At 42.8% G+C, this 26,859-nt stretch overlaps 1 protein-coding gene across 4 annotated transcripts; it reads left to right on the forward strand.

The window, feature by feature from the left end:
- LSM11 (LSM11, U7 small nuclear RNA associated) lies at positions 1-26,859 on the forward strand. 4 transcript variants are annotated; one of them, XM_035013249.1, is made up of 5 exons: positions 1-476; positions 6,384-6,523; positions 8,419-8,502; positions 8,967-9,175; positions 26,627-26,859. In XM_035013249.1, exons 1-5 carry the CDS (start codon positions 32-34, stop codon positions 26,628-26,630), a joined length of 882 nt encoding a protein of 293 aa, XP_034869140.1. In that variant the 5' UTR covers positions 1-31; the 3' UTR covers positions 26,631-26,859. The 4 variants fall into 4 exon arrangements, with proteins under 4 accessions (XP_034869140.1, XP_034869131.1, XP_034869111.1 ...); XM_035013240.1 differs by lacking the exon at positions 26,627-26,859 and adding an exon at positions 15,265-16,146; XM_035013220.1 differs by lacking the exon at positions 26,627-26,859 and having other exon boundaries at positions 8,967-10,723.

Genomic DNA, 26,859 nt, shown 5'->3' on the forward strand with positions numbered 1-26,859 from the left:
CCATCGGCCTCGGCTTGCGGGCCTTTCAAACATGGAGGAGCGGGAGCGGGGGGCGAGGTCGGCTCTCGCCGGGAGCCCCGCGCGCCCGCCCAGCCCGCGGCTGGATGTCAGCTCTGACAGCTTCGACCCTCTGCTGGCCCTGTACGCGCCCCGCCTGCCGCCCATCCCCTACCCCAACGCACCCTGCTTCAACAACCTGGCCGAGTACGAGAGCTTCCTCAGGACCGGGGTCCGGGGCGGCGGGCGCGGGCGGGCGCGGGGCGCGGCCGCGGGCTCAAGGGGCCCCGCCGCCGCTGCCGGGCTCTCGGCCAGAGCCCGTCGCCGCCAGGACGCCCCCGCGCCAGACCCCGAGCGCATCCAGCGCCTCCGTCGCCTCATGGTGGCCAAGGAGGAAGGGGACGGGGCCGCGGGGCCGCGCCGGCGGGGTCCGGGCCGGAGCAGGAAGGCGCCGCGCAACGTGCTCACGCGAATGCCCTGTGAGTCCTGCGGGGGCGGGCGGGGCGGGCCGGGGGGGGGGCACGAGGGCCCAGCCGGCTGCCCGGAAGGTGGTGGCCCACGGGGTGTTTGCAGGGTGCTAGGGGCTTGGCGCAGGTCCACACGCGTCAGGGGAAGGGTCTTGGTGAAGGTTGCGGAGCTAATCCGCCACCGTGAGGAGGTTCTGCTGGAGTCATGTGGCCAGTGGGGGCGTGGGGAGGGTCTTCTGGAGTAATCAGAGGTCTGCATGAGCCGGGAGGTGGGGGTTGAGAGTGCTCAGGCTGTGGAGGTAATAAGGAGCCACGGGAAGGGTCTGCGTGGGTAACGGGTGTAGGTCCGCGGAGGTAACTGGGTCCGTGGAAGTGGCTACAGAGGTGATGAGTTCCCTGCAGCGAGGGTCTGCGGGTGTGACGGGGATCTGGAGAGGTGGTGGGGCCCGGAAACGGGGCATTACAGGGAGGATCTGCGGAGTTGATGAGAGGTCTTAGGGACCACAGCCAGAGGGGAGGGGCACGACCAGTATTAAGGAAAGGAGAGTGTTTGGTGAGTGGGATTGGGGATGATGGGACGGAGTGTGGGGAGATCTATCTGTTCAGTTAGAACAGGGAACATAATCGCATAACCCCTGCACATTAAGTGACAGCTCCTTCCAGGGTGCTTATAGGAGAAGGGCCACTGGGTCTTGATACACGTATGTTTGCATTACCAAGTCACAAGTGCTGGAATGCAGCAGGGACAAATGCCACTAAAACCCAGACACTGTTTCACAGCCACTCTGCCAGGATGGGTGCAGGAGTGTGTCTGTCAGGCTCCCGTTACCATATGCACAGGTTATTTTAAGTTCTGAAGGTGTAAATGACACAAGGGAATCTCTTGGAGCCTCCGAATAGATCCTTAGAGTAAAGCTGTAAACAGGGAAGGTTGCTAACGTGGGAGTTAGGTCTTAAACAAATGGAATAAAAACAGCCCAGGGTTATGTCTTTTGTCATCTGGCAAACATTTCTGACATCTGCCAGTGAACACAGTGACCTAGTTAGCCATTCAAAGCATCTGTATCCTGATAGCTAAACTGTAACATTATTAAATCACTGCTTTTAGAATAGAGGGTTGTGCGAAGCAAGGGAATATTTTCATTCCTAGACGTGTTTATTAAGAGAGAAACATCCTGAAAAGCTGTGTGCTGTTAGATGTATCTTTGTCAGATCATCTACTGTGACACACAGTGCCAGAGCCTTCTTGCCAAAGCTAGGGTGCACCCCAGCTTGCTTGCCCAACAGTAACACAAAGATAAAGTATGCATGTTCCTAAAATAAGAGCAGTTTGGGGGACCTTATTGCCACTATCAGATCTTGGAAATGCACTTCAAGTGTCAGATTGTAACATTTATTTCCATTTTGCCAGTTGTTGCTTTGCTACAGAGATTGTCAAGGGAAAGACGTATTTCTATGTGGGAGTGGTTTTAGCTTTACCTATGGAGCACTCTGCTATATTGGTATGACAGAGCATGAAAACCAGCTTTGTCGATTTCCCATGATTAAATATATGCCTGGAATCAAGATCTTAGAACGTGCCATAGGCACTGAAAATTTTAATCACATCACTAGAAACAGTTGAGTGTACATGATAGAGATGGGTAGACATCACAGAGAACTGATGAGCTTCAGAAAGCAAGAAGAGTACAGGGGTGTCTGGGAGGCTCAGTTAGTTGAGTGTCCAACTCTTGATTTAGGCTCAGGTCATGATCTCAGGGTTGTGCGATTCAGCCTGAGCCCTGCCTTGGGCTCCCCACTCAGCAGGGAATCTGCTGCTCTCCCTCTCTCTCCCTCTGCCCTTCCCCCTGCTCATGCACACTCTCTGTCTCTCTCTCTAAAATAAATAAATGAATCTTTAAAAAACAAAAAGGAAGAAAGCAAGAAAAGTACAGAAGCAAGGGTGAAGATTAAATTTATTCAGAAAGAGTTCCTGGAAGAGATTGGCTTCAGGTCTCAAAGTTAATTTAAGGAAGTGCATGGTTGAGGATAACAGTAATTATTTAATAGGCTATTGAGGTATAATTTACACATAATAAAATTCACCCTTTTAAAGTGAGTTTTGACAAATGTATAGTTGTGAAATTACCACCACAATCAAGATACAGAACAAATCATCACCTCAGAAAGTTCTCTCATGCCCCTTTTTAGGTCAAGAGACAATTTTATTGTTGCTAATTGTGGCTACTATTATTTAGCTGGTAAGTGCTGTGCACTTGCCAAGCCCTTTAGACGCATTATATCTTATTTTACCTTTAGATACTACTTTATAAATGAGGTCTGCTGAGCTTAACTACTTGCCCAGGATCACATAGCTTGTTAGTTTGCATCTGAGACTTAATGCTGGGTTGTTCAACTCCAGGGCCTGTGTGCCAGGGCCATTATGCTAATCTCAGGTAAGGGAAGAGGGGAGTACATTCTAAATTCTCATTTTTCTTTGCTTGCTTCTTTTGGTGGGTGGAGGGTGCCACATAAGTGAGGCAGAAAGGTGTGTGTCTAGAGCAATGAGAACTGAATTTGGGTCCAGAGAAGGATTTGTTAAAAACACTTTGAAGACCAAAGAGTTTCTCTTTGACTTTGTTATGATAGATAGTGGGAACCATCGTGTATATTCTTTTTTTTTTTTTTAAAGATTTTATTTATTTATTTGAGAGAGAGAATGAGATAGAGAGAGCATGAGAGGGGGGAGGGTCAGAGGGAGAAGCAGGCTCCCCGCTGAGCAGGGAGCCCGATGCAGGACTCGATCCCGGGACTCCAGGATCATGACCTGAGCCGAAGGCAGTCGCTTAACCAACTGAGCCACCCAGGCGCCCCATCGTGTATATTCTTAAGTGAAAAAACTTTTAGGGCAACCTTTCTAATAACTGACTTTCTAGTGGTAAAGTGTATTTGGGGAGGTATAGACCACAGACTCAAGAGTTTGACTGCTGGCTTTTTTAGTTTTGAACACTGGCTCCTGCACTTTCTAGCTGTTTTACAGTAGGCAAGTCACTTAAACTCTTTGGGAAACCTCAGTTTCCTCATCTGTAAAGTGAGGACAGTAATAGTATCTACCTATAGCTGTTAAGTTTAAGTTAGTTAACCCATTCAAAGCTCTTACATGTAGGGAAATTCTCAATGAATGTTAAATGTCACTGCGATTGTTTTAGATTATTGTTGTGGTTATTGTTTTAGACTGTCATAATTAAAAGCTCCAGGTCAGGATGTATATATACCCTGCCTGTATTGGGTGTTGGCTCAGCTGTTTACTAGGTAAATAACCTTGAGAAATTATTTAAATAAACCCTTCTGAGCCTTATTTTCCTCTTCTGTAAAGTGGGGCAAAATAATAGTACCTGTGTGTTAAAGTTGTGAGGATTAAATAAAATAACATGCATAAAGTTAAACTTAACCCAAGGCCTGGCTCATACCGAGCGCTCAGTAATTGGTGGTAATGATGGTGTCAGGGATGATGTGAGGGGAACTGGGAGACTAGACTAGACAGATAATAAGCCAATCATCTGATAAGGCTCTGGACTGTATTATTGATTGGAGAAGGAGAAAGGAAAGGGTATGTCTTAGTTATTGAGAATCTGTTGTCTGAGCTTAGTGTGGCCACAAGTAGGGAGAAGAATGGAGTTAAGAATGACCTGGCTTTGGAAGGTTGGGGCATAAGAATAGTGGCAATGGAGAAGGAGATCTGGAAGAATAACAATCTTCAAAGATAAGGCATATGTTTTTTTGTTGTATTACATTTTAGAAGACTGGCTCATATATCCATTTGGAGTTTGTTATACAGACTGCTGGAAAGAGATCAGAATATGCATTCTGATTCAGAATGTGGAGCTCATTTTTGCCTTGGCAGTTTGCTGTGATAGGTGGTGCTAGTGTTATATTTTTGATCACACAAGGAGTGAAGTGATTCCTGGAATTACACCTTATCAAATCTTTGGGGAAAAAAAAGAGAGAAGAGTACAGATATGAGAGTTGAAAGACCCGAGTTTATCATTTGTTTAACCAGAATAAGAAAACTGTTGTTAAGGTGTGTGTCTGTGGTTTCTCTCTGGTTTGGGGGCTCAGGGGGTGAAGTAGTACCTCTATTTATTTACAAGTTAGAAAAAGAATGGTGTTTAAGAAAAGAATGGTCTTTCCACTGTTGGTGGAAACACATGCAGGGGTGAGGGGAAGCAGGGAATGTGTATAGGCAAAGAAACTGATTCAGGCAGTATGATCAGTTTCTAAGAAATTGAATTATAAAGACTTACTCCTGAAATGAATCTAGAAGATAACTAGTCTAACCTCATTTTATGAATAAGGAAACTCAGACTTGTGGAGAAAAAGTTACTCAAACATTCAAAGTATTTCAAAATATGCTATTGCTAGAGCAGGGATAGATGATGAAGATCAGACCAAAGTGCTTATGTTCCTTTCAAGGCCTCTGTTTCTGCCACACTGCCTTCAACTGTGCCTTCTTGCTAAATTTTCAATCTGACATAAACTCCCACTTCTCATCTGCTAAGTTACTTTCTTCAAAGAGTATTTTCTTTTATTAATTTATCACTGCCATCATTTATAAGCTGATCTGTGAGTGAGGGATAAGGAGGTCAAGAGTAACCTGCTTAGTTATCCAAACTGAAGTGCAGGACTGTTGTTGTCTTTCCTGGCACTAGAAACAAAACAGGTTTTTTGTGTGTGTTTACTATTGATGGCAATAATCAAGCTCCAGAGACTTTTGCCTTGCAAACTTGGGAGGGAAAGACTGAGGCTGTGTATGTGTGAGTGTGAGTGTAAGAGTGTGTGTGTGTGCACATGTGGTTTTCTTTTGGAAGGTTTTATATAGTATAGCCATCATATTGTGAAGGCTAAGTTTACGTGAAGTCATAAAAATAAAATTCATCCCTCTTCCCAAGCTCTGAAAAAAGAATCCATCATAGTAAAAGCTGCAGGTTATAGTCCCAGCACTCTTCCCATGAATTGTCCTATTCTTTTTATGTGATGCTTATCAGCAATCTCATAGGAGCCTAATGCCTAGCAGGCGCCTTTGTATCAGCCAGGCTTGGAATGCAACCAGGTCTCTTCCTCCTAGTGTAAAGATGATGTACATTGGAATCCATCGGCTCCAGAGAGCTTAGGCATGGAGGGTCTTCAGATGGGCGGCCAAAAGTTCTCTCTCTTAGAGGACTGCACATATTTAAGGGCAGGTGTGTTACATGGTTTGTTTCCTTTAAACATATGAACAAGTTGTTTGGTTTTGGGTTTTTTTGGTAAAGAGTCAAGCTGGATATGTGGTTCATGAGAATTACCCTTAAAAAACTTGTCTTGGGACACCTGGGTGGCTCAGTCGGTTAAGCTTCTGCCTTCGGCCCAGGTCATGATCCCGGAGTCCTGGGATTGAGCCCCACATCGGGCTCCTTGCTCAGCAGGGAGCCTGCTTCTCCCTCTGCCTGCCGCTCCCCTGGCTTTTGCGTGCATGGTCTCTCTCTCTCTGACAAATAAATAAATAATCTTAAAAAAAAAAGTTATCTTACCCAGATACAGAACTGAGAAGAATTTTGCTGCTGATGTGTACATTTAATGTGGGGTTTTCCCCCCAAAAAATTTGTAAATAATGGTGCATCTTAGCGTCAATGACATCATAGAACACAGGCTGTTCGAGTAGTGAAACATCTGGGTGATAGCCACATGTACACTTTATCTCCGTCCTGGTGGAATCTTGCCTTATTTCAGTGCCTGCTGCCTGTACTTGTTATGTTGCCCATTGGGCCTTCCTGTTTGCACAGTGAGGTTGCCACTGCACCATGTTGCCTAATGTTGCTGGAGATGGTCGGGTGGCCTTGGGTGTTAATTCTGGGAATGAGAGCAGATGTTCATGCTATGCTCACTGTTCTTGTCTTGTTTCAGTGCATGAAGGCAGCCCTCTGGGTGAGCTCCATCGTTGTATCCGGGAGGGAGTGAAGGTGAATGTTCACATCCGCACTTTCAAGGGTCTTCGGGGTGTCTGTACAGGCTTCCTCGTCGCATTTGACAAGTTCTGGAATATGGTAATTAAGCCCTTCTCAAGGGGTTGGAGAACCTCCTAGGGATTAACTTTTATATGTCTAAATGACCTGAGTAACCTTATTTAGGAAAACCTATAGAATAACTTCCCAGAAGAACTAGAATTTTTGCATTCTCTTGGCCAGCAACAAAAGAGTACTTTCTGTTGCTTCCTTTTCTTTAAAGCATTGGCTTTCAACCAGGGTAATTTTGCCCTTCTCTCCTTCCTAGGGACAATTGGCAATGTCTGGGGGCATTTTTTTAATTGTCACAATTGTGGCATGGGGTATTATTGGTATCTAATGGGTAGAGGCCAGAGGAGTTGCTGCACATCCTACAATACACAAGATAGCCCCCCAACAACAAAGAAGTATCTGGTCCAAAATGTCATTAGTGCTATGGTTAAGAAACCCAGCCTTAAGGAATAATTATTTATTTCAGCTGTTTAGTAATTTTATATCAATTTCCTACTGACCATTCTTTCACTCATTTCAAAATATTTACTGATTTTCCACTTTGGCTGGTACTTTACCAGTGCCAGGTACAGAAATTTCAGAAAGGAACTTTCACGCTACAGTTTTGGGAAGATAGATGAAGATAGAGGGGAAGCAGGCATACTAATAAGCAAGGTACTTTACATGGTTTTCCTTATGAAGGGAATGCGCCCCCACTCTCCTAGAGGCTTACTGTCTGCTTACTAGATATTTGTAGGAGTGAAGAGACATTATAGCACAACACAATATGGGGCAGTTAAAATAGGAACACCAGGCTTTCTGCTGTTTCTTTTTCATATGGTCTTCCATCTCCAACTTTTCTTTTTCCTGCGTTTTATCTTCATCCATGCATTCTCCTAGATGAGTATAGTAGTTGCTGCCATTTATTAAGCACTTAGCATTTGCTGGATAGTGTACTAAGGGTTTATCTCAATGAATGAGGTTTACTACTGTTCCATTTTACAAATGAAGAAATTGAGGCTAGAGATACTGAATGATTGGCCCAAATTACCCTGTTAGTAAGTGGAGGTCCTAGAACTTTATTCCAGGTCTTTCTGACTCCTAAAATCATGTTTTCAACCACTGTGCAATCAGAAGACCTGGATTTGAATCCTAGCTTTACCACTTGGTAGTTGTGTTATTCTAGGCAAGATAATTTCTCTGAAGCCCACTTTTCTTATATCTAAAATGTAGGGGAAAGTACTTTACTGTTACAATTTTCCCTTTGAAGGAATAGTATTTAAGAGAACATCTTTGATATGATGGTCATGATAATAATCCTGTCAGCTTATATTTGTAGGGTGAGTTATACTTTTCAAATTGATTTCTCAGACATGATGTCATTTGATCCTAAATAGCTGTCCTATGAGGTTTATCTCTGAGAGACAAAAATTCAACAATTCTGTATGTAACCCTGGTTGTTAATACCAGTTCATTGCTGTCATAAGACCTAGAAACTGAGGAAGGAAAAGAAGCAGTAGAATAGTGTTTCCTCAAAGTGCGGCCTAGCGGCACCCTACATCACAATCATGGAGTTTCTGGTTAAAAGAGAAAATTCCTGGGCTTTATCCCAGACCTACTGAGTCAGCATATCTAGGAAGTAGCCTTGGATTTATATTTTAATAAGCTTCCCAGATACTTATGCACACTGATATTTAAGGACCTCTACCATGCATTTGTAAAGGCCCCTTACCATAGACAAAACCCATATTATATGGTGGTAGCAGCTTGGAAATCTTACTCAGAGGTGCCAGGTATTATCATTTCTTTCTGCCCAAGAGCGGAGTCACTTGTTTAGTTCTGCTAAATGAGATGTTTATTGTGCTTTTTAAATTTTTTCCTGGAAGCTGTAAAAATAATATTTTTAATTCTGCCAAATTTTTTTCTCCTTTGGGCTGTTTTTCTAGGCACTTACCGATGTGGATGAGACCTACCGAAAACCTGTTCTAGGCAAAGCGTATGAGCGGGATTCTTCATTGACTCTCACTAGGGTAGGCTGTTTCCCCTGACTTCCTGAGTACCCAGCGTGCTTTCAAGCTTAGAAATGGAGATCACTGAGCCTGGTGAACAGGTTTTCCTAGTGGGAGAGCTCATTTGCTGTCCACTATGTATGCCTGGACCAAGATCTTCATTAGTCTCGCTTCTCATGCATTCAGCTAATCACAAATGAGTCTGTGCTTTTGACCTGCATAGTATTTGAGCAACAAGTTACCTCTTATAACCTTAAAAGTCTTTCCATTTTATACCACAGAAAAAAGCAGGTGCCTTTTCTCTTGGCATTATTGATTTATCTGTATTATGGCTACACACAGATGATTCATTACTAACTTTTTAAAAATTGCACAGCAAGGAGTCTATAAAACCTAATTAAGCAATCTGGTGTTTTTTTCTATATTGAAAGAGGGATGTTGAAGGCCAAAGAGAAGGCTGATATTTATCATTGCTTTCCTTATAGCTGTTTGATCGCCTAAAACTTCAAGATACCTCCAGAAAGGAAGCAGATTCTAAGTCTGCAGTTGAAGACTCCACTCTGTCCAGATATTCCCAGACATCTACTTGGAAGGTGGCTTCAGTGTGGGGAAGAGAAGATACTGACCGGGGCTCACGCAGGCGCTCCCGCTCCGTCCCTTCTTCCCTGCAGGCATCTGCAAGGGAGGAGTCCAGGTCAGAGATGTCAGGGAGGACTACACGGACAGAAGGGTCAAGTGCGGGAGGTACCTTTTCCAGGGCTACCACCCTTTCCAGGGGCCAGCCCCGTAAGAAAAAGCGAAAGCCCAAAGTGGATTACCAGCAGGTATTCACTCGACACATAAATCAGATTTTCATTCGAGGCGAGAATGTCCTGCTGGTTCATCTTGCACAGTGACCAGCTGGCCTCCCTGGAGCTTTGGTTTTTAGAAATAAAATGCATGAATTGCTGCTATGCTGTATACTAGTATCCCAGTGAAACTCTGAGTTGGAATGATTCCCTCTGGTCCTGCATGTGCAGAGCATAGAGCCAGGCTCCAGCCCTCTGGAAGATGAGCTCCCTCAAGGGGACGCAGGCCTTAGGAGGGTGGGTATTTGCATTAATACCAAGTCAAAAGCTGTACAGAGGAAACAACATGCATCTTATTTGGTGTCATGGTCGAGTTTAGACACTCAAACCAAATATCAAATCTTCATTTGAATTAGGAGTCATGGTATGAATTAAATTCACCTCACAGATACTAAAAGGGTGGGAGGGAAAAAACACCTCAAAAAATAATTTCATTTCTAAAAGCTAGTGCCCTAAGTACTCATGAATTTGATTCTAAGAGTAGCAATATAAATTTCCCTGTAGTCTTGTACCCACAACTTGTAACTGACCTTGGAATTTTGCTCTACACCATTCTCTCTTGATCAAGAAATGTAATTTATTACCTTTGAATATCTATAAAACTAAGAAAGCTACCAACTTATGAAAGAGTAAAATTTGGATAGCTGGTATGCTCAGAGCAACTGACAACGAATATTCTGTTTTTACCCCTCTCATTATTTAAAGGGATACAGGACTTCAGTAGTCTTCCCCACTTAGCAGAGGTAGCTTCTGAGAATGGCATGCCAGATGGGACTAGAAGATGCTCACGAGGTGGCTTCTTGTCCTTCTCTCACTTCTGTGGCATGGTGCTAGTGCATGTACCCAGTGTATTGCCCTTCTGTACGTAGTGTGAACTGTTCCGTGAGCTTTATGGCCGGTGACTATGACCTTCGTATCTGGCTTCAAAGAGTTCTGCATGAACTCAGTAGTACGTATGCATCACATGGTTGAGAGTTCCCTTTCCGGTTAGGGCTGGCCTGTGTAGACTAACTTTCAGAATGGTATTTCCATGAAACAGGAGTGGTAGTTTTATTCCCTGGTGTCATGCCGAAGAGGTTCTTACAAAGTACAGTGGGTGGCATCTCTAAGGGACACTTTACTCACAGCCTGGCTTGAGTAATGAGAACACTGTAGCACCCTCTGATACTTCTACTTGAATCATACTATATGCTTTTTCAATTGCTAGTACAGAATAGGCTACATCTAGACACAGACTGTTAGGCAATCTTGATTTTTTGTTTTGTTTATATTTGGTTTTATTTTAGAATAACTTATGTTCAAAGTGGGAATAGGAATTGCTAACTAGGGCGCCTGGGTGGCTCAGTTGTTGAGCGTCTGCCTTCGGCCTGGGTCATGATCCCAGGTTCCTGAGATCGAGCCCCACATCGGGCTCCCTGCTCAGCAGGAAGCCTGCTTCTCCCTCTCCCACTCCTTCTGCTTGTGTTCCCTCTCTCGCTGTGTCTCTGTCAAATAAATAAAATCCTTAAGAAAAAAAAAAATAGCTAACTAGTTAAAATGTTTGAAAAAAAAATTCCCCTGCTGTAATTTTTATGTAACTTAGGTAAGCCTTCTGAGAAGCAGGGTGAATATTGTTGAGGGAGTTAGGACACCTGGTCCTTCTGCTAGCTGGGCCACTGGCTCGTCATGTAATGAAAGGAGAGCAGACTTAACCCCTCCGTGCCTCAGGTTTTCCCATCAGACACCTACCTCACAGGGGCACTGAGACAAAGAATTTATGTCTCTAAACATATTTAAGTGCCATGAGTAACTTTTACTAACTATATTTCATAGCTCGGTAAGAGTTCTATGTCTTATGAGCAAGGTAGGTGCTACATGTGAAAGTCATCTCCGTAGGTGTCATAATTATGAACTTGTCCTCAGAAGGCAGTGATATCTTCAGGAATTGTTTTCCATAATCCATTCCTTTCTCGTAAAGGACAATGGAAGTTCTTAGAAGAATATCCTCAATAAAAGAAGAGTAACGTTTCTTTGCTGCTTCCCTCACATCCCAGCCCCAACCCTTTTCTGTTCATCGTCAGAAAGAATTCCCCTTTCCCCTGAACTTTTCAAGGGGTTTGTATGGTAGTACCAAAGGGACAATGCACATCTAAAAATGACACATCCCCAAAGGGGAATTGTGGAAGATGTTTTGTTTCATTTACTTGTTTTTATTTTAAAATGCATTGTAAATATTCCTCGTTAGAGCCATATCAGATACAATAAACATTTAGAGAGGTTCCATGTTACAAAGTCAAGCAATTATCTTTGGAATCTGCTCATCTAATCTATGTCTAAAATCTCAGTTTCTCAATTAATAGTTGTCTTGTTTAATCATCAGGTACCCCTGCCTCTACCTCTTTACCAGTCTTTCCTGTTAGATGTCCTCCTCTGTCTGCCCTTCTGTCCCTCAGCTAGAAGTTGCAATAGATACCAGGTTTTCCCAATAAAGTAAGTTTGGTATCAAAAGGAATATATCAGTTTCCATTCATTTTAGTGCCTGACTAAATCTAACGTGATTTATTTTAAACACATGCTGCATTTTCATGTTTGTATATAATTTTCATATGTCCAGATAACGATTGGTTTGCTACTTTTCTGTCCAATCTAATAATTCTGGCTCTGAAAATTATTTAAACTCATGTGATCAGTCTGATGTGCCCATATGCCCCCATTTATTGGTTTGGTTTGGACAGTGATTCTAGGATGAATACTACTTAGTAAATATGCTGTTTTGTACAAAGTATGACAATTCTTTTTTAGGGAAGTCAGTTTTTAAAATTTTTGCCTTTTCTTTATTATTGTAGAAATTTTTCAAAAGGAAGAAAAAATTGGTTCTAATAACCTATGTGCTGCTCAAAATATGTCATCACCTAGAACATTATAATAGGTTGCTATGAAAATAACTGAAGTCTTCCTCAGGAGAAGGAAAGAAAAAGAGAAAGTAACAGCCAGAATGGTAGAGTTCTGGAGGCCCCCACGAGCTCACTTGAGGGGGGCCCTACACAGCTGAAATGCAACAAAACTGGTTTCTAGGATTCTCCAGGGATGTGGGCTTAGAACAATTGGTAGGAATAAGACTTATTTTTGAACATCCAATTTGGGCTCTTCAAGTAATCTCTAGACATGGGAATCCGTTTCCGAGACAGTTCATGGGGCGTACCTGTGCACTTCTCGAGGTCTTCTCAGGAGCACTGAGCAACGGGAGATGTGGTTTCACACCCAGAATGATTTCATGTGCCATTCTTTGTACACAGAGGTGATTCTATGCCTCTACCACCAGGAGAACTTCCGCTTTAGGTTGTTTGTTCTAGTACTTGGGAAGCATTTATGCTCCGTTCAGAGACCATCTTATCATGGCGGGCTGTTTGTGAGATGGTTAGCCAGCGTTAGCAGTGTCTATGGCTTTAGACCAGTCGGTTCCTTGCTCTCTGTGCATGGTGCATATCAAGTCAGAAAGCCGAGAAACCATTCACATTAAAGTCTAGATGCATGAGAATCCTTGCTCTGAGTTGTTAGTGGGTCAGGAGGGGCTTCATCTCTCCTCGTGGTAAAATTATCCAGCAGTACCTTTAGAGATTGTCGAGGCATGAACTATGAGCTGCCTTTAATCTTCAGAAGCTGTGTACAGAAGTCTAGGTATTACACTTACCCCTTGAGAGAAAAATAGAACCCTAACTTGAAGCTGAGGGGTTTTGTATTTCTATTTGCACTATCTCCATAGCCACTGACATGGGCAAATTTATGAAATAGAATTGATTCTCTACATTTTCTCTTAATTTTTGCCTTTAGGAAAAATTAAAATTCTTCAAAGACAGCTAGCTGTCACTGGTGCTGCCCCAAAGCTTTCCCATTTGTATGCATTTTTTATGAATGAAATGGTTGCTACGGGAAGGCCAAGGTTCACCTAAGAGTATCATGGTATAAATATAATGGTTTAGCAACTGTTTAAATTTTTCTTTTCCTGTGCCAGATATAGACTACAATCAACCCCTTTTCAGTAGCTTCTGTTCATCGGCCTGTGTTTTCCTGGGCAGTAACTCCCAGATGCTTTTCTTAGTGATTATAAAGCAAGAAAATCTTATCTGGGCCTATGTTGCAAAGGTGGGTGGTCTACTTTCTGGCAAATTGAGTTGGTGGATTTTAGATAAGCCTTTGGGGTTCCTGTCACAGGTTCCTGGGCTCTGAGGAAGAGTTGCACCTCTTTTACTCTGAGTGTTTTGAGTATTTTTCAAGTGTTTGTAAGTTCTCTTACACTCCTCTAATAAAAATGAAAGCTATCTGTCAAGGAATGGCTTTGGATGGTTCAGAGATCTGGGGGAAAAGAAATAAGTACACCTGAGACATTCAGTTGGTCTTTTATTTATTTAGAATGAAAAGTATTTTGATAAGCTCCCAGACTTAGTACTGCTTTAAAAACACTCTGAAAAGATGGCAACTGTCCCTCAGGAAAGCCATAAAAGCTACTCCCAATACATCGCAATTGCTTTTGATTTTTAGTCCTTTGGAACAAATGTCTGATGTTACGTCTGATGTTATGTTTTTAGAGCTGTGGGGGGAAACGTCTAAACAGTTTTAGGGGGTAGTATTGAAATGATTATCTGGCTGAATTATGTGTGAGCTAGATTCTAGGGCAGCTGTCCAGGTCTTTTTCTGTTGTCCTGACAGTAACGCAGGTAGTGAGCCGTGTCTTGAAAAGTGATTTGCTTATTTCCTACTGACATCTAAAGACATTAGCCTTCTGTTTGGCAACCCTGGGGGTACCCCTTTGCACCGTGACTTATTAATGTTTTTTTAGACAAGGCTAACCTGGACGACTCTCTGTATTTCTAGTTTCAGTATTCATATACCAGCTGCTAAAAGAAAAACCATAACTTATAATCTTGTCTTGAAATTACTCCTAATTGTGAAGTTCACCTAAATTCTTCATGTTTAGGGAGGATTGCTGCTAGTAACGTCAGTTTGCAGTGTTCTGCTTTAGGTGTGTGTCATATGGGAGTCTGGAATCTGTAATAAATATGATTGTATTAATGTACTGACTGCTTTGTCTCTGCTGATTTTGAGGGGTGATGGAGGGGAGGAGGCATGGGAGTCTATGACCAAGTGAAGACACACCTAGAAAGTTAATGCGTTTCAAGCCTTCTGCCATCTCATTGTTGTAACCTTGCACCTTTTCTTTACCAAAGCACACATATCTACATCAACTCTCCTTGTGTGGCTTTGTTCTTCCATGTTTATTAGAAGCTCATGCTTAGAAAAGGAACTTGGCCCACATTGTGAATTATCTCTTCTAAACTCCAAGCAATGGTAATTGCCCTGTGAATTTACTCTACCTAATAGCTCACTGGCATTAACCTCCTCTTCGTGATCTGCTAAGATCACCCTTCACTCTGCTCCCTCTGAGGGTTTGACCACATTTGACTAATTGATCCTCACATGGCTCCGGAAATATTTGAATTTGTCACCAGCTTCCCTCTGTGCATGTACAAGGAAATTGAACTGCTCCAAGATTTGCCACATGGATTACTTGATCTCCTCTGTGTGCTTCCAGAACTGAGTGACCTGGGTAAGGTAGACAAAAATCACACTGATACTTAGAGAGGGAAAACTCAAGTTAACCGTCAAGACCCAGTTGCCCACTTTCAAAGAATATATTAAGCTGGGCTTAGCCGACATACAAGAAATTTCTAACCACTACAGTGGAGGGAAGGGAGGCAAGACCCACATGCTCTAATTCTTCCCCCTTGCTTGTTTGTTTTGTATCTCAAAGACTTCTGATTAAATGAGAATGTCCTCATTAATCAAAAAAAGGCAGGACCGTCAGCTAGCTTGACATTTAAAATGTACAGTGACAGTTAAATATTGGCAGGGGGATGGAAGCCAGTGGAATGAGAGATATCTATTATCTTTCCCTAAGCTTCCCGGATTCCAGTGGCAAGTTTATTGCCCCACCACGTTCTTTCCTGAATAGAAGTGGAGCGCTCCTCAGTCTGCTCAGCTGCCGCTAGGTGGCAGTGGGTTAAAGAGAACTGCTAAACCAGAGGCCCCAGAAAGACTTGAGTCTCCCGGATCTCCAGTCATGGCTACAATTCATCGTTAAAAGCTCACCAGTCTGAACCGAGATAATCAAGGAGAAACAAGCTATAATCAACCCAAGTGGTAATATAAACGTTTCTTCCCAATATTGGATTTGCCTAATTTGAAGCCTAGGAAACTTGACTGATGGCAATCAGCCAGTGGATGTGCTTGAAGAAGAATGGTCAACAGCGAGCTTGCCCAGCATCCCGTGTTTCAGGAGGCTGTCACCGGTCTCAGGTCATGGGGTTCCTTGTTTCTTCTCCGCATCTGGTCAGCTCCACCCAGCCTCTTCCCAGCTGCTGGCTAAGGAGTACCCCGGGCAAACGGTCTCGATGCCCCTGTTTCTTAGCAGTTTTCTCACTTTTGGAAACAAGTCAGTTTCACCCAATGTTGATGCCTGGGAGCACGCTTGTAAGAAAGGTTTCATCTGTCTTAAGGTTCCATGATCAGAATGGAGTCTCCACTCTGAGACCAAGCAAATATGCTCCTGAGTCAAAGGAAAACTTCTAGTAGACACAGAAAAGTCTATTGTTTTAGGCTGGACTCTGGGGGCAGAAGGGGTGGGTGGGCAGTGGTAGTAAGTCTCCTATAGCACTTAACGTCAAGGCCCTCAGAAGACTTTGTCCCCTCTACCTCAAGAAATAATTTCTCAGAAGCCTATAGTAAAGAGGAATACAGAATGTGAAATAATAAATAGATAAAGTCTCCAAATGAATAACTAAAGATAAGATTATAATTAAAAACTATCTCATGGCTTTTTGGACCATGGCAACTTGCACCACATTTCACTCAAATCATGCTATGTGAAGGGGCAGAGGACAGATCAAGCAATAAGAAATACTGTCATTTTTGAGCATTTCAGCCCTGTGCCAAGCATATTATATGCATTACCTTATTTAAATACAACCACCAAGAGAGAAGGATTTTATCCCTCTTACATATGTGAGGCAACTAAAACAAAGTAACTTGGGACGCCTGGGTGGCTCAGTTCGTTAAGCATCTGCCTTCAGCTCAGGTCATGATCTTCAGGTCCTGGGATCACCCTGCTTTGGGCTTCCCTGCTCAGTGGGGAGTCTGCCTCACCCTTTTCCCTGCTTGTGCTCTCTCTCAAATAAAATCTTAAAAACGCACGCACACACACACACACACACACAAACCAGAAAGTAACTTGCCAGCATCTCTTTGCTAATCAATGGCAAATTTGGGATACTCTCTAGGTCTGTCTGACTCTTAAGTTTATTTTAGCCAGCTGTAACCTAAAAATATTAAATTTCTCAGGCATTGACCAGGAAACTGACAAAGCTGAGTCATCCCCTCCAATTAATCAGAAACCAGAGGGTTGAGTTAAAACATGGTTTGGTGATCTGCTTCAAGTTTCTCTAGTCCCTTCTGATTCATACTGTTATTTAGGTGGAAGTGAACATACACACAGGGCTTCATGGCTTCCAAAGAGGATGAGGGTGGTGGGCACCCCCAGGGCAGCAGGCCCACTGTGGCTCTGGGAATAGTGGCTGCCAAGTGAGCACCAGGAGGTATTTCATCCACCAGTAAGTTTGGCCCTGGAAGGGGTATCGATCCAATAGCCTTGTTAAAAAGCAGATGAGATGGGGTGACATAGTGGTCTTTCCCAGCTCTTCAATATGCATTAGAAAGTCTGCTGTCCCTTTCCTTCCAGTGTTCTCCAACACTTGGAAAGAATGCGTTCTCTTGGCCTTGACTATATATTCATCTTATTAAGGAAACTCTTGTCAAGGCTAAACTATGGGTGTGCTAAAGCTACAGAAAAATAAAGATTACTTGAAGGCTTACAGTCTTTCTCCTGAGACCTAAAAGGGGGCACAGGCAAAAATGTTTGGCAAGCTCTCTGTCCACCTTGTAGAATTTCCTTTCAACTTGATAATTTGTTAATTTCTAGAATACAGCAATCCTGGGAGGAGCTCGCTATCGTAGCCTCTTGCACTAATTACTTCGGAGCCTGAATTTCCTGATCTCTAAAGTAGGGATTATCCTATATCAACCCTACCTCACAAGGTTGGTGTCAGAAAGTGCTTGGTCCAGACAGCAAGCACTTAATGTCATTTATACTGTGTTGAGCTTGCTGTGAGGTGCTTAGCATTCTTTACTTCTCTGTGCTTGCATTCTGTGTCCTGAGACCTGCCCTGGCAAACAGATGGACAGAGCAGAATGCTGTTGTCATCCTTTTTTCTAGCACACAGGTGTTTGAAAGATTGTTCTCCAGCTTCTTGAGTTCTCTGTGCTTTCTTATTTGGCTTTCCCTGGGTTAAAACTTCAGAATATCATCAACTTCTCCACTGCTGGGAGAGCAGTGTGCTCCCCCAGGAATGACATTAGGCTCCACGGGACATTCATTAGTTGGGGTTACGAGAGGACCACAGGGCACTGGAATGGTAATTTCCTACATGGGACCCCAGTGACCCAGAGCGAGCTAGCTCAGCTGGTCTGAGCATGTGGCTAATGAGGGAAGGGTCATGGTTTCACTCCTGTGTGGGCCAATTAGTGTCACGTGGAAAAGCACGCTCCTGGGGCATCAGGCAGCAGCCTTACATGTGTGTGGCACTGGTCTCCAGGATGGCTCAGTGTGGCCATCATCACTGTCAGAAACCCAACCCAAAGCCTACACCTTCTTTCTTTTTATTACATAGCCCATTGTTTCCAAAACAAGGTCATTTGCAGAGCACTCTCACAATTTTTGCTTTATCCTGCAGACTACCGCTTATTTATTTGGTATTTTTCTATAAATTGACCCCCTTCTAGCTTACACTTAAAAGGAAGCTGTGCATCATTCTACCATCAATGGCAAGTTGGAAAATTTGCCCTAAATCGAAAGCGCACATTAAAAGAAACTTACAACTATTGAAATTAAAATGTTTGTCTTCATACTATCTGCAGATACCTCCTGAGCCACAAGTGATCCGTGTACTGCGTGTTAGGAAATGTTGCATTATATAAGCTTCATGTGTTTTGTAATACACACACTGTTCCATAATAAAATGGTCACATCAGCAAAAACAGTATTATGAAGCAACTGCTTCAGTGGGAAGAGTTGGGATCAGTGAATGGGGAGTTTCACACTTGAAGCGATGAAATTATTCTTGCAGGAATTTCAACACCAAAGGTCTTTCTAAATACCGTAAATGTATAGCTATAAAACCTCAACTCTGAACAAATCCGGAGTTTAATTTACATCTAGCTTTTGCTCAGAAGTCATGGTTTTTGTTCGCACTCCCTACTCACACTATCATTAACACTGTGCTTCTTACACGTCCTTATCATTATCAGCTGTTTTATGATAAACAAAGCACAAATATGCAAAGCAGATGTGTTGAGCGCACAACATCTTTGTTCAGCTCCAGTCATGAGCCAGTTCACACTAATCTGCCTAGTTGGCCAGTTCCTTATAGAGATCAAATTATAACCAATAGTGGTGTTGGTAATAAAAATGTATTCCCTAATTAATTGAGCATGTTACATCCAATCCAGTTAGGAAAATGTGCACTGGAGGACAAATACACATAAAAAGATGCACACACTCCTCTTCAAGGTTGAGAGAAGGCCCAGCCACTTCCATTATTGGAGGCTCCCAATACACTAAAAAAAATGAAGAAAGGTCAAAGCCAAGTTGCAAACTTCGTGGTATATTTTAAAAATTCAAGTTGAATGATAGCTTTCCATCCTCTTTGTATACCTGTGAGTAGGTGTGTAGCCTCATTTAGAAATAGAGCCCCACGTCTGTATGTGAGGCCTTTGTGAATGTGAAGTCCAGAAGGTCCTCCCTTCCTGCCCTCGTTCGGTTCAAATATACCATAAGGCAGAGCATAACATTTTAGCAACGTAAAAACACAGAGTCATCCAGGGTGTATTTCCTTCTCCTGTCTCCTCCCTTATCTTGTGGACTCTTGATAAAACCACTCTTGTTATTTGGTGCTGCTTGGGTTTCACACTTTTACAGTTTTCTCATCATCCTTGGAAAGCCACTGATTGGTAGCAAGAGGGCCAGGCCATTTTATAAATGCCAGAACACTTACTTAGATCAGAAAATCAGAATATTAAGAAGCAGGGATGCAGTTATAGTCTTCTTCCACTGCGCATAGACCTGATGAGTGCTTTCACCACAAGAACCGCTTAATGGCCGCACACTCGTGCACGTGTGCATACACGCCCACATGGTACAGAGCAAGGAAAGGACTCCGTGCCGTTAACATCTACTAAGTTCTCAGTGCACGATTCTTGCTGAAACAGTATAACTGTGTAATGGGGAGTGTTGTGTATGTATTTATGTAAAATAGTATAAAGTAGTATTTACTTAAGGATATCTGTTGGGATTCTGTTTGTATGACCTTGTTCTAAGATTGATGCATGCTTGTGATCCTTGCCTCTCAGGGCAGAAAGCAATTAGTTCATTTGGTATTCTGTGTGAGAAATCTTAGGCCTGTGTACGGCCTCTTCCCTACCCTTGCCAGGTCCAATTATGCCTCAGCTGAGTCCTCTTCCCCCCCACCCCCCCGGCTTCTCCCCAGTCCCCAGAGTTCATCTGAGCACATCTGTTGCTCCATGAAAAGTGTTTTGGCAGAAACTTCCCTCCCCTGTGCTGGGAGTATCTGTCCTCACTGGCTTGGAACGGTTTTTGCTTATTTTATTTAAAAAAAAAAAAAAAAATATATATATATATATATATATATAATATACACACACATGTATATACACATAGGCACATTTATATATCCTTATATATTAATATATATGTGTCATTTTATTTTCTTTTTTAAAGATTTTATTTATTTATTTGACAGAGACACAGCTAGAGAGGGAATACAAGCAGGGGGAGTGGGAGAGGGAGAAGCAGGCTTCCCGCCGAGCAGGGAGCCTGATGTGGGGCTTGATCCCAGGACCCTGGGATCATGACCTGAGCCAAAGGCAGACACTTAACGGACTGAGCCACCCAGGCGCCCCTATATGTGTCATTTTAATAGAGAGACCAACATTATGTATGACATCAAACCAAAAGTAATATCGATTCCAATTCCAAAATGGTTAGGAGAAACTGCTTTAAACCCTCACATGCCAGAGGAGGAGCCTGGAAGGATTCAGAATGTTTCCTTCCAGCTCTCCCTTCCACTTCGGTCCTTCCTACATATAACACTCAGTGATCATAACTTAAATCTACATTCTCTTACACTGAGTGGGTATTCAAAATTTAATACTAACTCTTCATATTGAAAAATATTGGCCAGGACCTGGTAGGCCTATTTCAGGTACAGAGATCTTCTTACCAGAACATAACATGCCTAGGAACCCATCCCACATCGGACTGCCCAAACGGTATGCCATGGCCTCTTGAGTGATATAATTGATGCCTCGGTTCTCGAGGCAGCTAGAACCTCTGGACCAGTCACCTCCAGCTGGAAGCATCGGCAGCTTCATCAGGGTCCCTGGAGGGTGGCTGAGTGGAACAAGGTGCGAAGGTGTAGCCCATGGTCATGTGAACATTGAACCTGGTAAGCCTGATGATATCCAGATTGTTACGCTCCATGTCAAGAGGCCAAACACAGATGCTAAGAAGTTGCTTCACAGCTCAGCAGCCAGCAGTAACACATGCCATTGCCCATTGTGGGCAAAGGCACAGTCTGCCTGCTCCTGGAAGGCTTTGTGTTCCAGGTGCCCCAGATGCCAGCACCAGCTACGTAACTTGCAGGGCCCAGTGGAAAGTGAAAATGCAGTGCTATTTGGCCAAAAATCATTTCAAGATGCCAACAACAGAGCCTGAAACCAAGAATGGGGTCCTTTGGAGGGTGGGGTCCCGTATGGCTGTCTAGGTCGCACACCCATGAAGCTGGCCCTGCAAGAAGCAGAGCTCCAGGCCAAAGTACAGCCAGTCGCAATTTCCAGCGGAGGGAGAGGGGGCGGGGGGGGGGGCAGTGAGGTTCTTGGCAGGTACAGCACTGAATCTATCTTCACACATATTGGATTCTTCCCTCCGTGACTGACGTGCCCTTTCAGAGGTGTCCAAGTCGGCTGTGCTTGGTAACTATGCGTGAGTGGTCTATGAATTAAAGCATTTTTATTTTGAAATAATTTGGTTTGAAAAAGTTGCCAAAGATTTGAAATCCAGTCACACAATCTCAAGGAATTTCAATAGGACCATTGTCAGTGAAAGAAAAAGTACTGTCAGATTCTTTAAGTATGACTCAAATATTATTAAATTTGAAGTGTCTTTAAAAAATGTTTTACTTTGTGGATATTACTAACCTGTATGAACAAAGTTTATTGTTAGTGATGACTATCAAGAATTTGGAGAGACTATGATTAAAGAGTCTTGACTATTACAAAAGTCTTCATCAGGAATTCCTATTTGAAGCATAAAATCTGCTGTAAAAAGCTATATTCATAAAAAGCAAATGCTAATTTCTCATTAAAAATTAAAGACATTATTTTTTGGAAAGTTTATACAAGTTCAGTATTTAGTATCTTCCTTATATTTTGAATTTTATTTTCTTATAATTATATAATATAAAGAGAAAGAATGATGAAGGCTTTTGCCAAGCCCCATACAGATGCCCTAAGTCCCCTTCAGTTTACCCTAGTGTGTACCTTAAAGTATAGTCATTTTCTCTGTGTGTTAGGAAGTAAAAAATGTTGGAAGCAGCAATATAGCCAGCAGCTGTCTCAAGGGGTCAGAAGCCGCTCGTCTGCTTTCAGCTACTAGGATGGCAGAGGCTACTGGACTGCAACTTGGCAAATCAAGGCATGGCTGAAACAGAATTCAATCATGGTGACAATTCACAGTATTTTATAGAACTGTTGAAATGATTATATGAGCACTACATGTAAAGTGCTTAGAACAATGCCTGGAACATGGGAAATGCTCAATTGTTGACAATTACTATTACCTGGCACCGAGGATAACTAGTAAGTTGACAAATTCTGTTGAATCGTGTCCACAATGCCTCAGCTCTGTTCTTGACCTCACTTTCCATTTTTCCTGTTCCGTCCCACCGTAGTTCAGTGTTGTATCACTGCTCAACTGGACAGTTATATTAGCCTCTTAATTTGTCTTTCAGCTTTCAGTGTCTTCATTTTTGACCCATCTGGTTCAGTCAAGATGCTTTAGGTGGCAAGTAACAGAATATCCAACTGAAACTTCTTTTTTCATGTAGTAGGACATCCACAGTTTCCAGAGTTAGTTCAGCTACTCAACAGTATCAGAGCTCTCAGGTTTAGGGAGTCTGTGTGTGCGCGCACACGCACACGCGCATACTGTTTTGTTTGTTTTGCCCCCCCCCCCATGGTCTCAATATGGCCACTATAGCACCAAGTATTACCTTCATTAATGATGATATACAAAAGCATGGAGGGAAAGTGTATACTTGTGTGTCTCTTTTTATCAGGAAGGAAAATTCTCCCAAAAATCCTCTTAGAGTTCCTCAGAGCACATCCACCATAAACTAATCCACAGGCAAAGGGCAATGGAATTACAATAATAAATTTAGACTTTTCATCATTTATCCCTGGGCCTACATTCCCTAAGCATAGTACTAGTCCTGTAGCCAAACAGAACTGGAATTGTGATAGCCAGGAAAGAACAAAGGGTCTTGAGTAAACAACCAACAGTTTCAGCCAGTCCTTCCTGCACACCACTGGTAGATTCATCAAGCATTTCTTGCTTGAACAAGACTTCTCAGCCTGCTGGGTGAAGTCCCTGTCTCTTCACCTGGAAGTAAGTGTTTGGGCCCTAATTTAGCAGAGGAGTTCAGATTTCACCAGCAAAATCCTCTTGCAGTATCCTATACTTTTCCTTCATAGCCTGTTATCGCCTTTTGTAATTTACATGAATTTAGAGAAGTGCATGACTAGTATCTCTAGTCCCTAAATTCCACTAGGACTGTGTCTGTTTGGCTCACCATTATACTCAACACTTAACACAGTTCTTGGATGCAGTGGGTATCATAAATATTTGTTGAGTGAATGGATGTCTATACTTGTCAAAGGGATCAAGCAGCAATTTCAACAGTTAGATATTTAATCTGGCAAAAGCAGGTTTCTATGTAGCTATCAAAAGAGCTTGAAAGAATTTGGTACCTCAACATCACCAACATTTTGTTAAAGGACTAATTGCCATGCCCTATGTGCACGTGGGACCATTAGTAATTCTGTAGCTATGCAAATTAAAACAGTGATGTATGATTTATAGCTTTAATAACATTCTGAAGGCTCTTAAATTTTAATCACTTGCAACATCCTTTTTAATATTCAATTACTTTATTAACTAATTAGGTCACTTGCTGAAAAAGCACATAAGGCTGGTGCTATTTTAATATCAGCTGAGCCTCACAAAATACCTTTGAAATGGTGCAAATGGTTTATTTATTTTAAACAGATCATTAAGATGCTATAATTAATAAACCAATTATGAAAAAAAGGCCCGATAGTGATAGATGCACAAGTACAATAGCAGTGTCCGATGGATTAGTCATTTTCATACACATATATCAAGGGGCAAAACTTAAATGAAAACCCACTGTAAAAAGTGCTTTCCTAAATAATTAATTTGTGCAATGACTGATAACCCTATCACGGCAAACCTAACTTGAGGCTTGTTCATTACGCAAACCTGTAATGTGTACTTTCGTTTCATCTAATGACACTCAGGATGGAAAATCCACGGCACGCTAAACTTGGTGTTCCTTGATTACTTACAAGGCCATAATTTGCAGATGGAGCTGGGCACTTCATGACTTATCAGTGCATTGGAGTGAGCCAAGCCTCCCAGAGGAGAATCAGAAGGAGACCTATATAGGGTCGGGAGAATCCCTGCTTATTGATTTCTCAGCACCGCGTTAAGGTCTTCAAAGCAAACAATGTGAACAAAGAAAGCTGAGGCCAAGCCTGTGGGGATTTTTCACCCACTATTCTCAAAGGAGACTGTGCATCATAGCACTAAGCCTGCATTGCTAAAACACAGATATGTTAGGACTGTGGCTGGGGGTGCAGTTCTCAGGCTCAGAGTAGAATTTTATTTCTAGGATCAGGGAGAAGCAAGAGGAAGCAAAACATTTTGCTGGGCTGGGAAAGAACACTGTCAAATCCTAGAGGCCAGGTAATTTTTTGGGGGGGGGCTACCAACAGCTTAATCATAAAAACATAATAACCACCATTTACTAAGTGCTTACTGTCTACTGACTAGACATGTACTGAACGCCTGTATCGTCTTCCTGGATACTTCTGGGAATTTGTTTAGTGGACATTTATTTCCTGAGCACCTTCTGGGACCAGGCACCTTCTAGGCACTGGAGACACTGGGACAAAGGGGACAGGCAAGTTTCCTGTTCTTAGGGGTTTACATTCTATTGCGGAAGTGAGACCAAAGCCATACATCCCCAGGAACCAAGGTCGAAAGAACTTCAGACAAGGCACAGTGCCATGAGAGTATCAAGCCGGAGAGCGGGAGGCTGTGACGGAGGGTGACCGAGGTCAGGGAAGGCCTCTCGGGGGAAAGCAACATTTGCAAAGGCACAGGAGGGTCTGGAGCAACCTAAGAGTTTGTTCTTCTGGCAATGTCCCCAGTTGTTTTCTGCTTAGTGTCCTTTTCAAGCTAGTGCAGGTGGATGGGGAAGGCAATTAGGGGAGGGGGCGGCAGGCTGGAGGTGAGAGTGGCCGGTAGGAGAGACTGAAGGAGAGCGGGAGATGGCCCGATTCTGTTGCCATCAGTATCCTGATCACTCTTTTCCAAGGGCAGGCACTCGTGCGCAGTCAGCCTCCAACAGGAACTCGCGCTCATCTCGTCGTTAGTGTGTGCGCTGGGAGGCCAAAAGCTGCAGAGAGAGCGGTTTCTCATCCCTTACTTCTCCCTGCCACTGTCATACTCCGAAAGTGGTTACAGCTCTGCTTTATGTTATCACCAGTCTGTTCTAGCACCTTCGTGATGTGTTGATGGGACTCTAAAATATTCATAAATTTCCACATTGTCCCATGGACGTTAAGTTCTTTGGGAAGAGCAACCTCGCCCAAACAATGAATCTGATGTGGGTGCTGCTCAAATATGTGGGGAAAAATATCCTTCCGCCTGGGTCCCTAAGGGAAAACATCAGAAAAGGCCCCCATAATCTCTGTCAACTGTGGACTAAACAACATTCCAGCAAGGTGTGCCCTTCCCTTATCTAGTGGGCCACTGGGACTTTTTATTACACCCACAGCGACTGATATATAGCCAATTCCCAGCACAAGCTGAATGATCTCTGAGCGGTATGTTAAAAACCTTCTTTTTGAAGGACACAAGAAAAGGTTAATTATAAGCAGACCACTATATAATGAAGACCTGCTTTGGTCGATGAAGTTCTTTCCCCTCTTCACCGACCCAAAATAGACCCTACCCATGAATGTAAGCAAAAAGAGTGTACTAGTGATACTTTAGTATTGAAGAGAAGAGCTGTGAGTTTTGCAGTGAACCTGGACAAGAAGAAGCTAGTTCTGTGCATCTTTCATGTCCTAGAAGCAGACTAGGGGACCTTTTCAAAGTGTTCACAAAAGTCTCCATTTCTCATTCTTGTGGCTTTCTGTGTGGTTCAACATAAACTATTCTTACCCACATTTTGTTCCATTTAATCACTAGCATTGTAACAGCATTATAATCTGTAAATTCTCTTTGCAACTATTTCTGCCACACTGAGTATTAAATAAATCTCTTCTAAGAAAATGAATTACTATAAACCATTTTTACAGAAAAATAAATTCTGAGTTATAAATGCATAGTGAGAAAATTTGGGAACATAGTCCATTTGTGGCCTGGGATGTCTTTCCTTTTTTTAAAATTGGAACTCAAATAAGATGGTTGAGTTTTGAGATTTCCAAAGGTCTGTAAAAAGACAGCATATGATTCCTCATGTGTGAGGGAGACCTCTTGGACACCCTTCTTTTCTTCAAGAGTGGATTCTTCAGAGTCTTCTGCCTTCCCTCCGGAACAGAGTGAGAGAGAGCAACAGACTGCAAACCCACCAAAAGTGCACCACCCGGGTCTATCGACTTTTTTCTCATATATGGTAGTAACCGAACTTTTTGACTAAACATCTTGATTCATAAAATGGTGTTTACTGTCCGACCCCCAAATGTACATACTTATAAAATAGATATCTGTCCTGTCCATGTGCTTATTAATCATTAGTAAAATTTATTTTTCTATATTTTAGATAAATAAATTACAAACAGATATCTCATCCTTGTCATGCCACGATGGATCCTCTGGCATTCTCCCAGGGCCTGTGTGAACCTACCTTTGATGATCACCACTCTGAGCAGTTGAGGTAACTTAAGATAGACATGGTTTCCTGCAGAAATATGTCCCATGTTGATGGGGAACAGATCTACTGTTAGGAGCATCTTAAGAGTGTTTTGGACATTCTTACATATGAATCTAGATGGA

Source organism: Mirounga leonina, unplaced genomic scaffold (assembly GCF_011800145.1).
Source record: "Mirounga leonina isolate KUSES-001 unplaced genomic scaffold, KU_Mleo_1.0 Mir_104, whole genome shotgun sequence".
In the NCBI taxonomy this organism is placed as follows: Eukaryota; Metazoa; Chordata; class Mammalia; order Carnivora; family Phocidae; genus Mirounga; species Mirounga leonina.

Excerpts from the sequence above, each read along its gene's own strand:
- LSM11 (XM_035013220.1), top strand. The coding sequence starts at position 32 with ATGGAGGAGCGGGAGCGGGGGGCGAGGTCGGCTCTCGCCGGGAGCCCC. Across the intron at positions 477-6,383 it reads CGTGCTCACGCGAATGCCCT|TGCATGAAGGCAGCCCTCTG; the intron begins GTGAGTCCTGCG and ends GTCTTGTTTCAG. Across the intron at positions 8,503-8,966 it reads CTTCATTGACTCTCACTAGG|CTGTTTGATCGCCTAAAACT; the intron begins GTAGGCTGTTTC and ends CTTTCCTTATAG.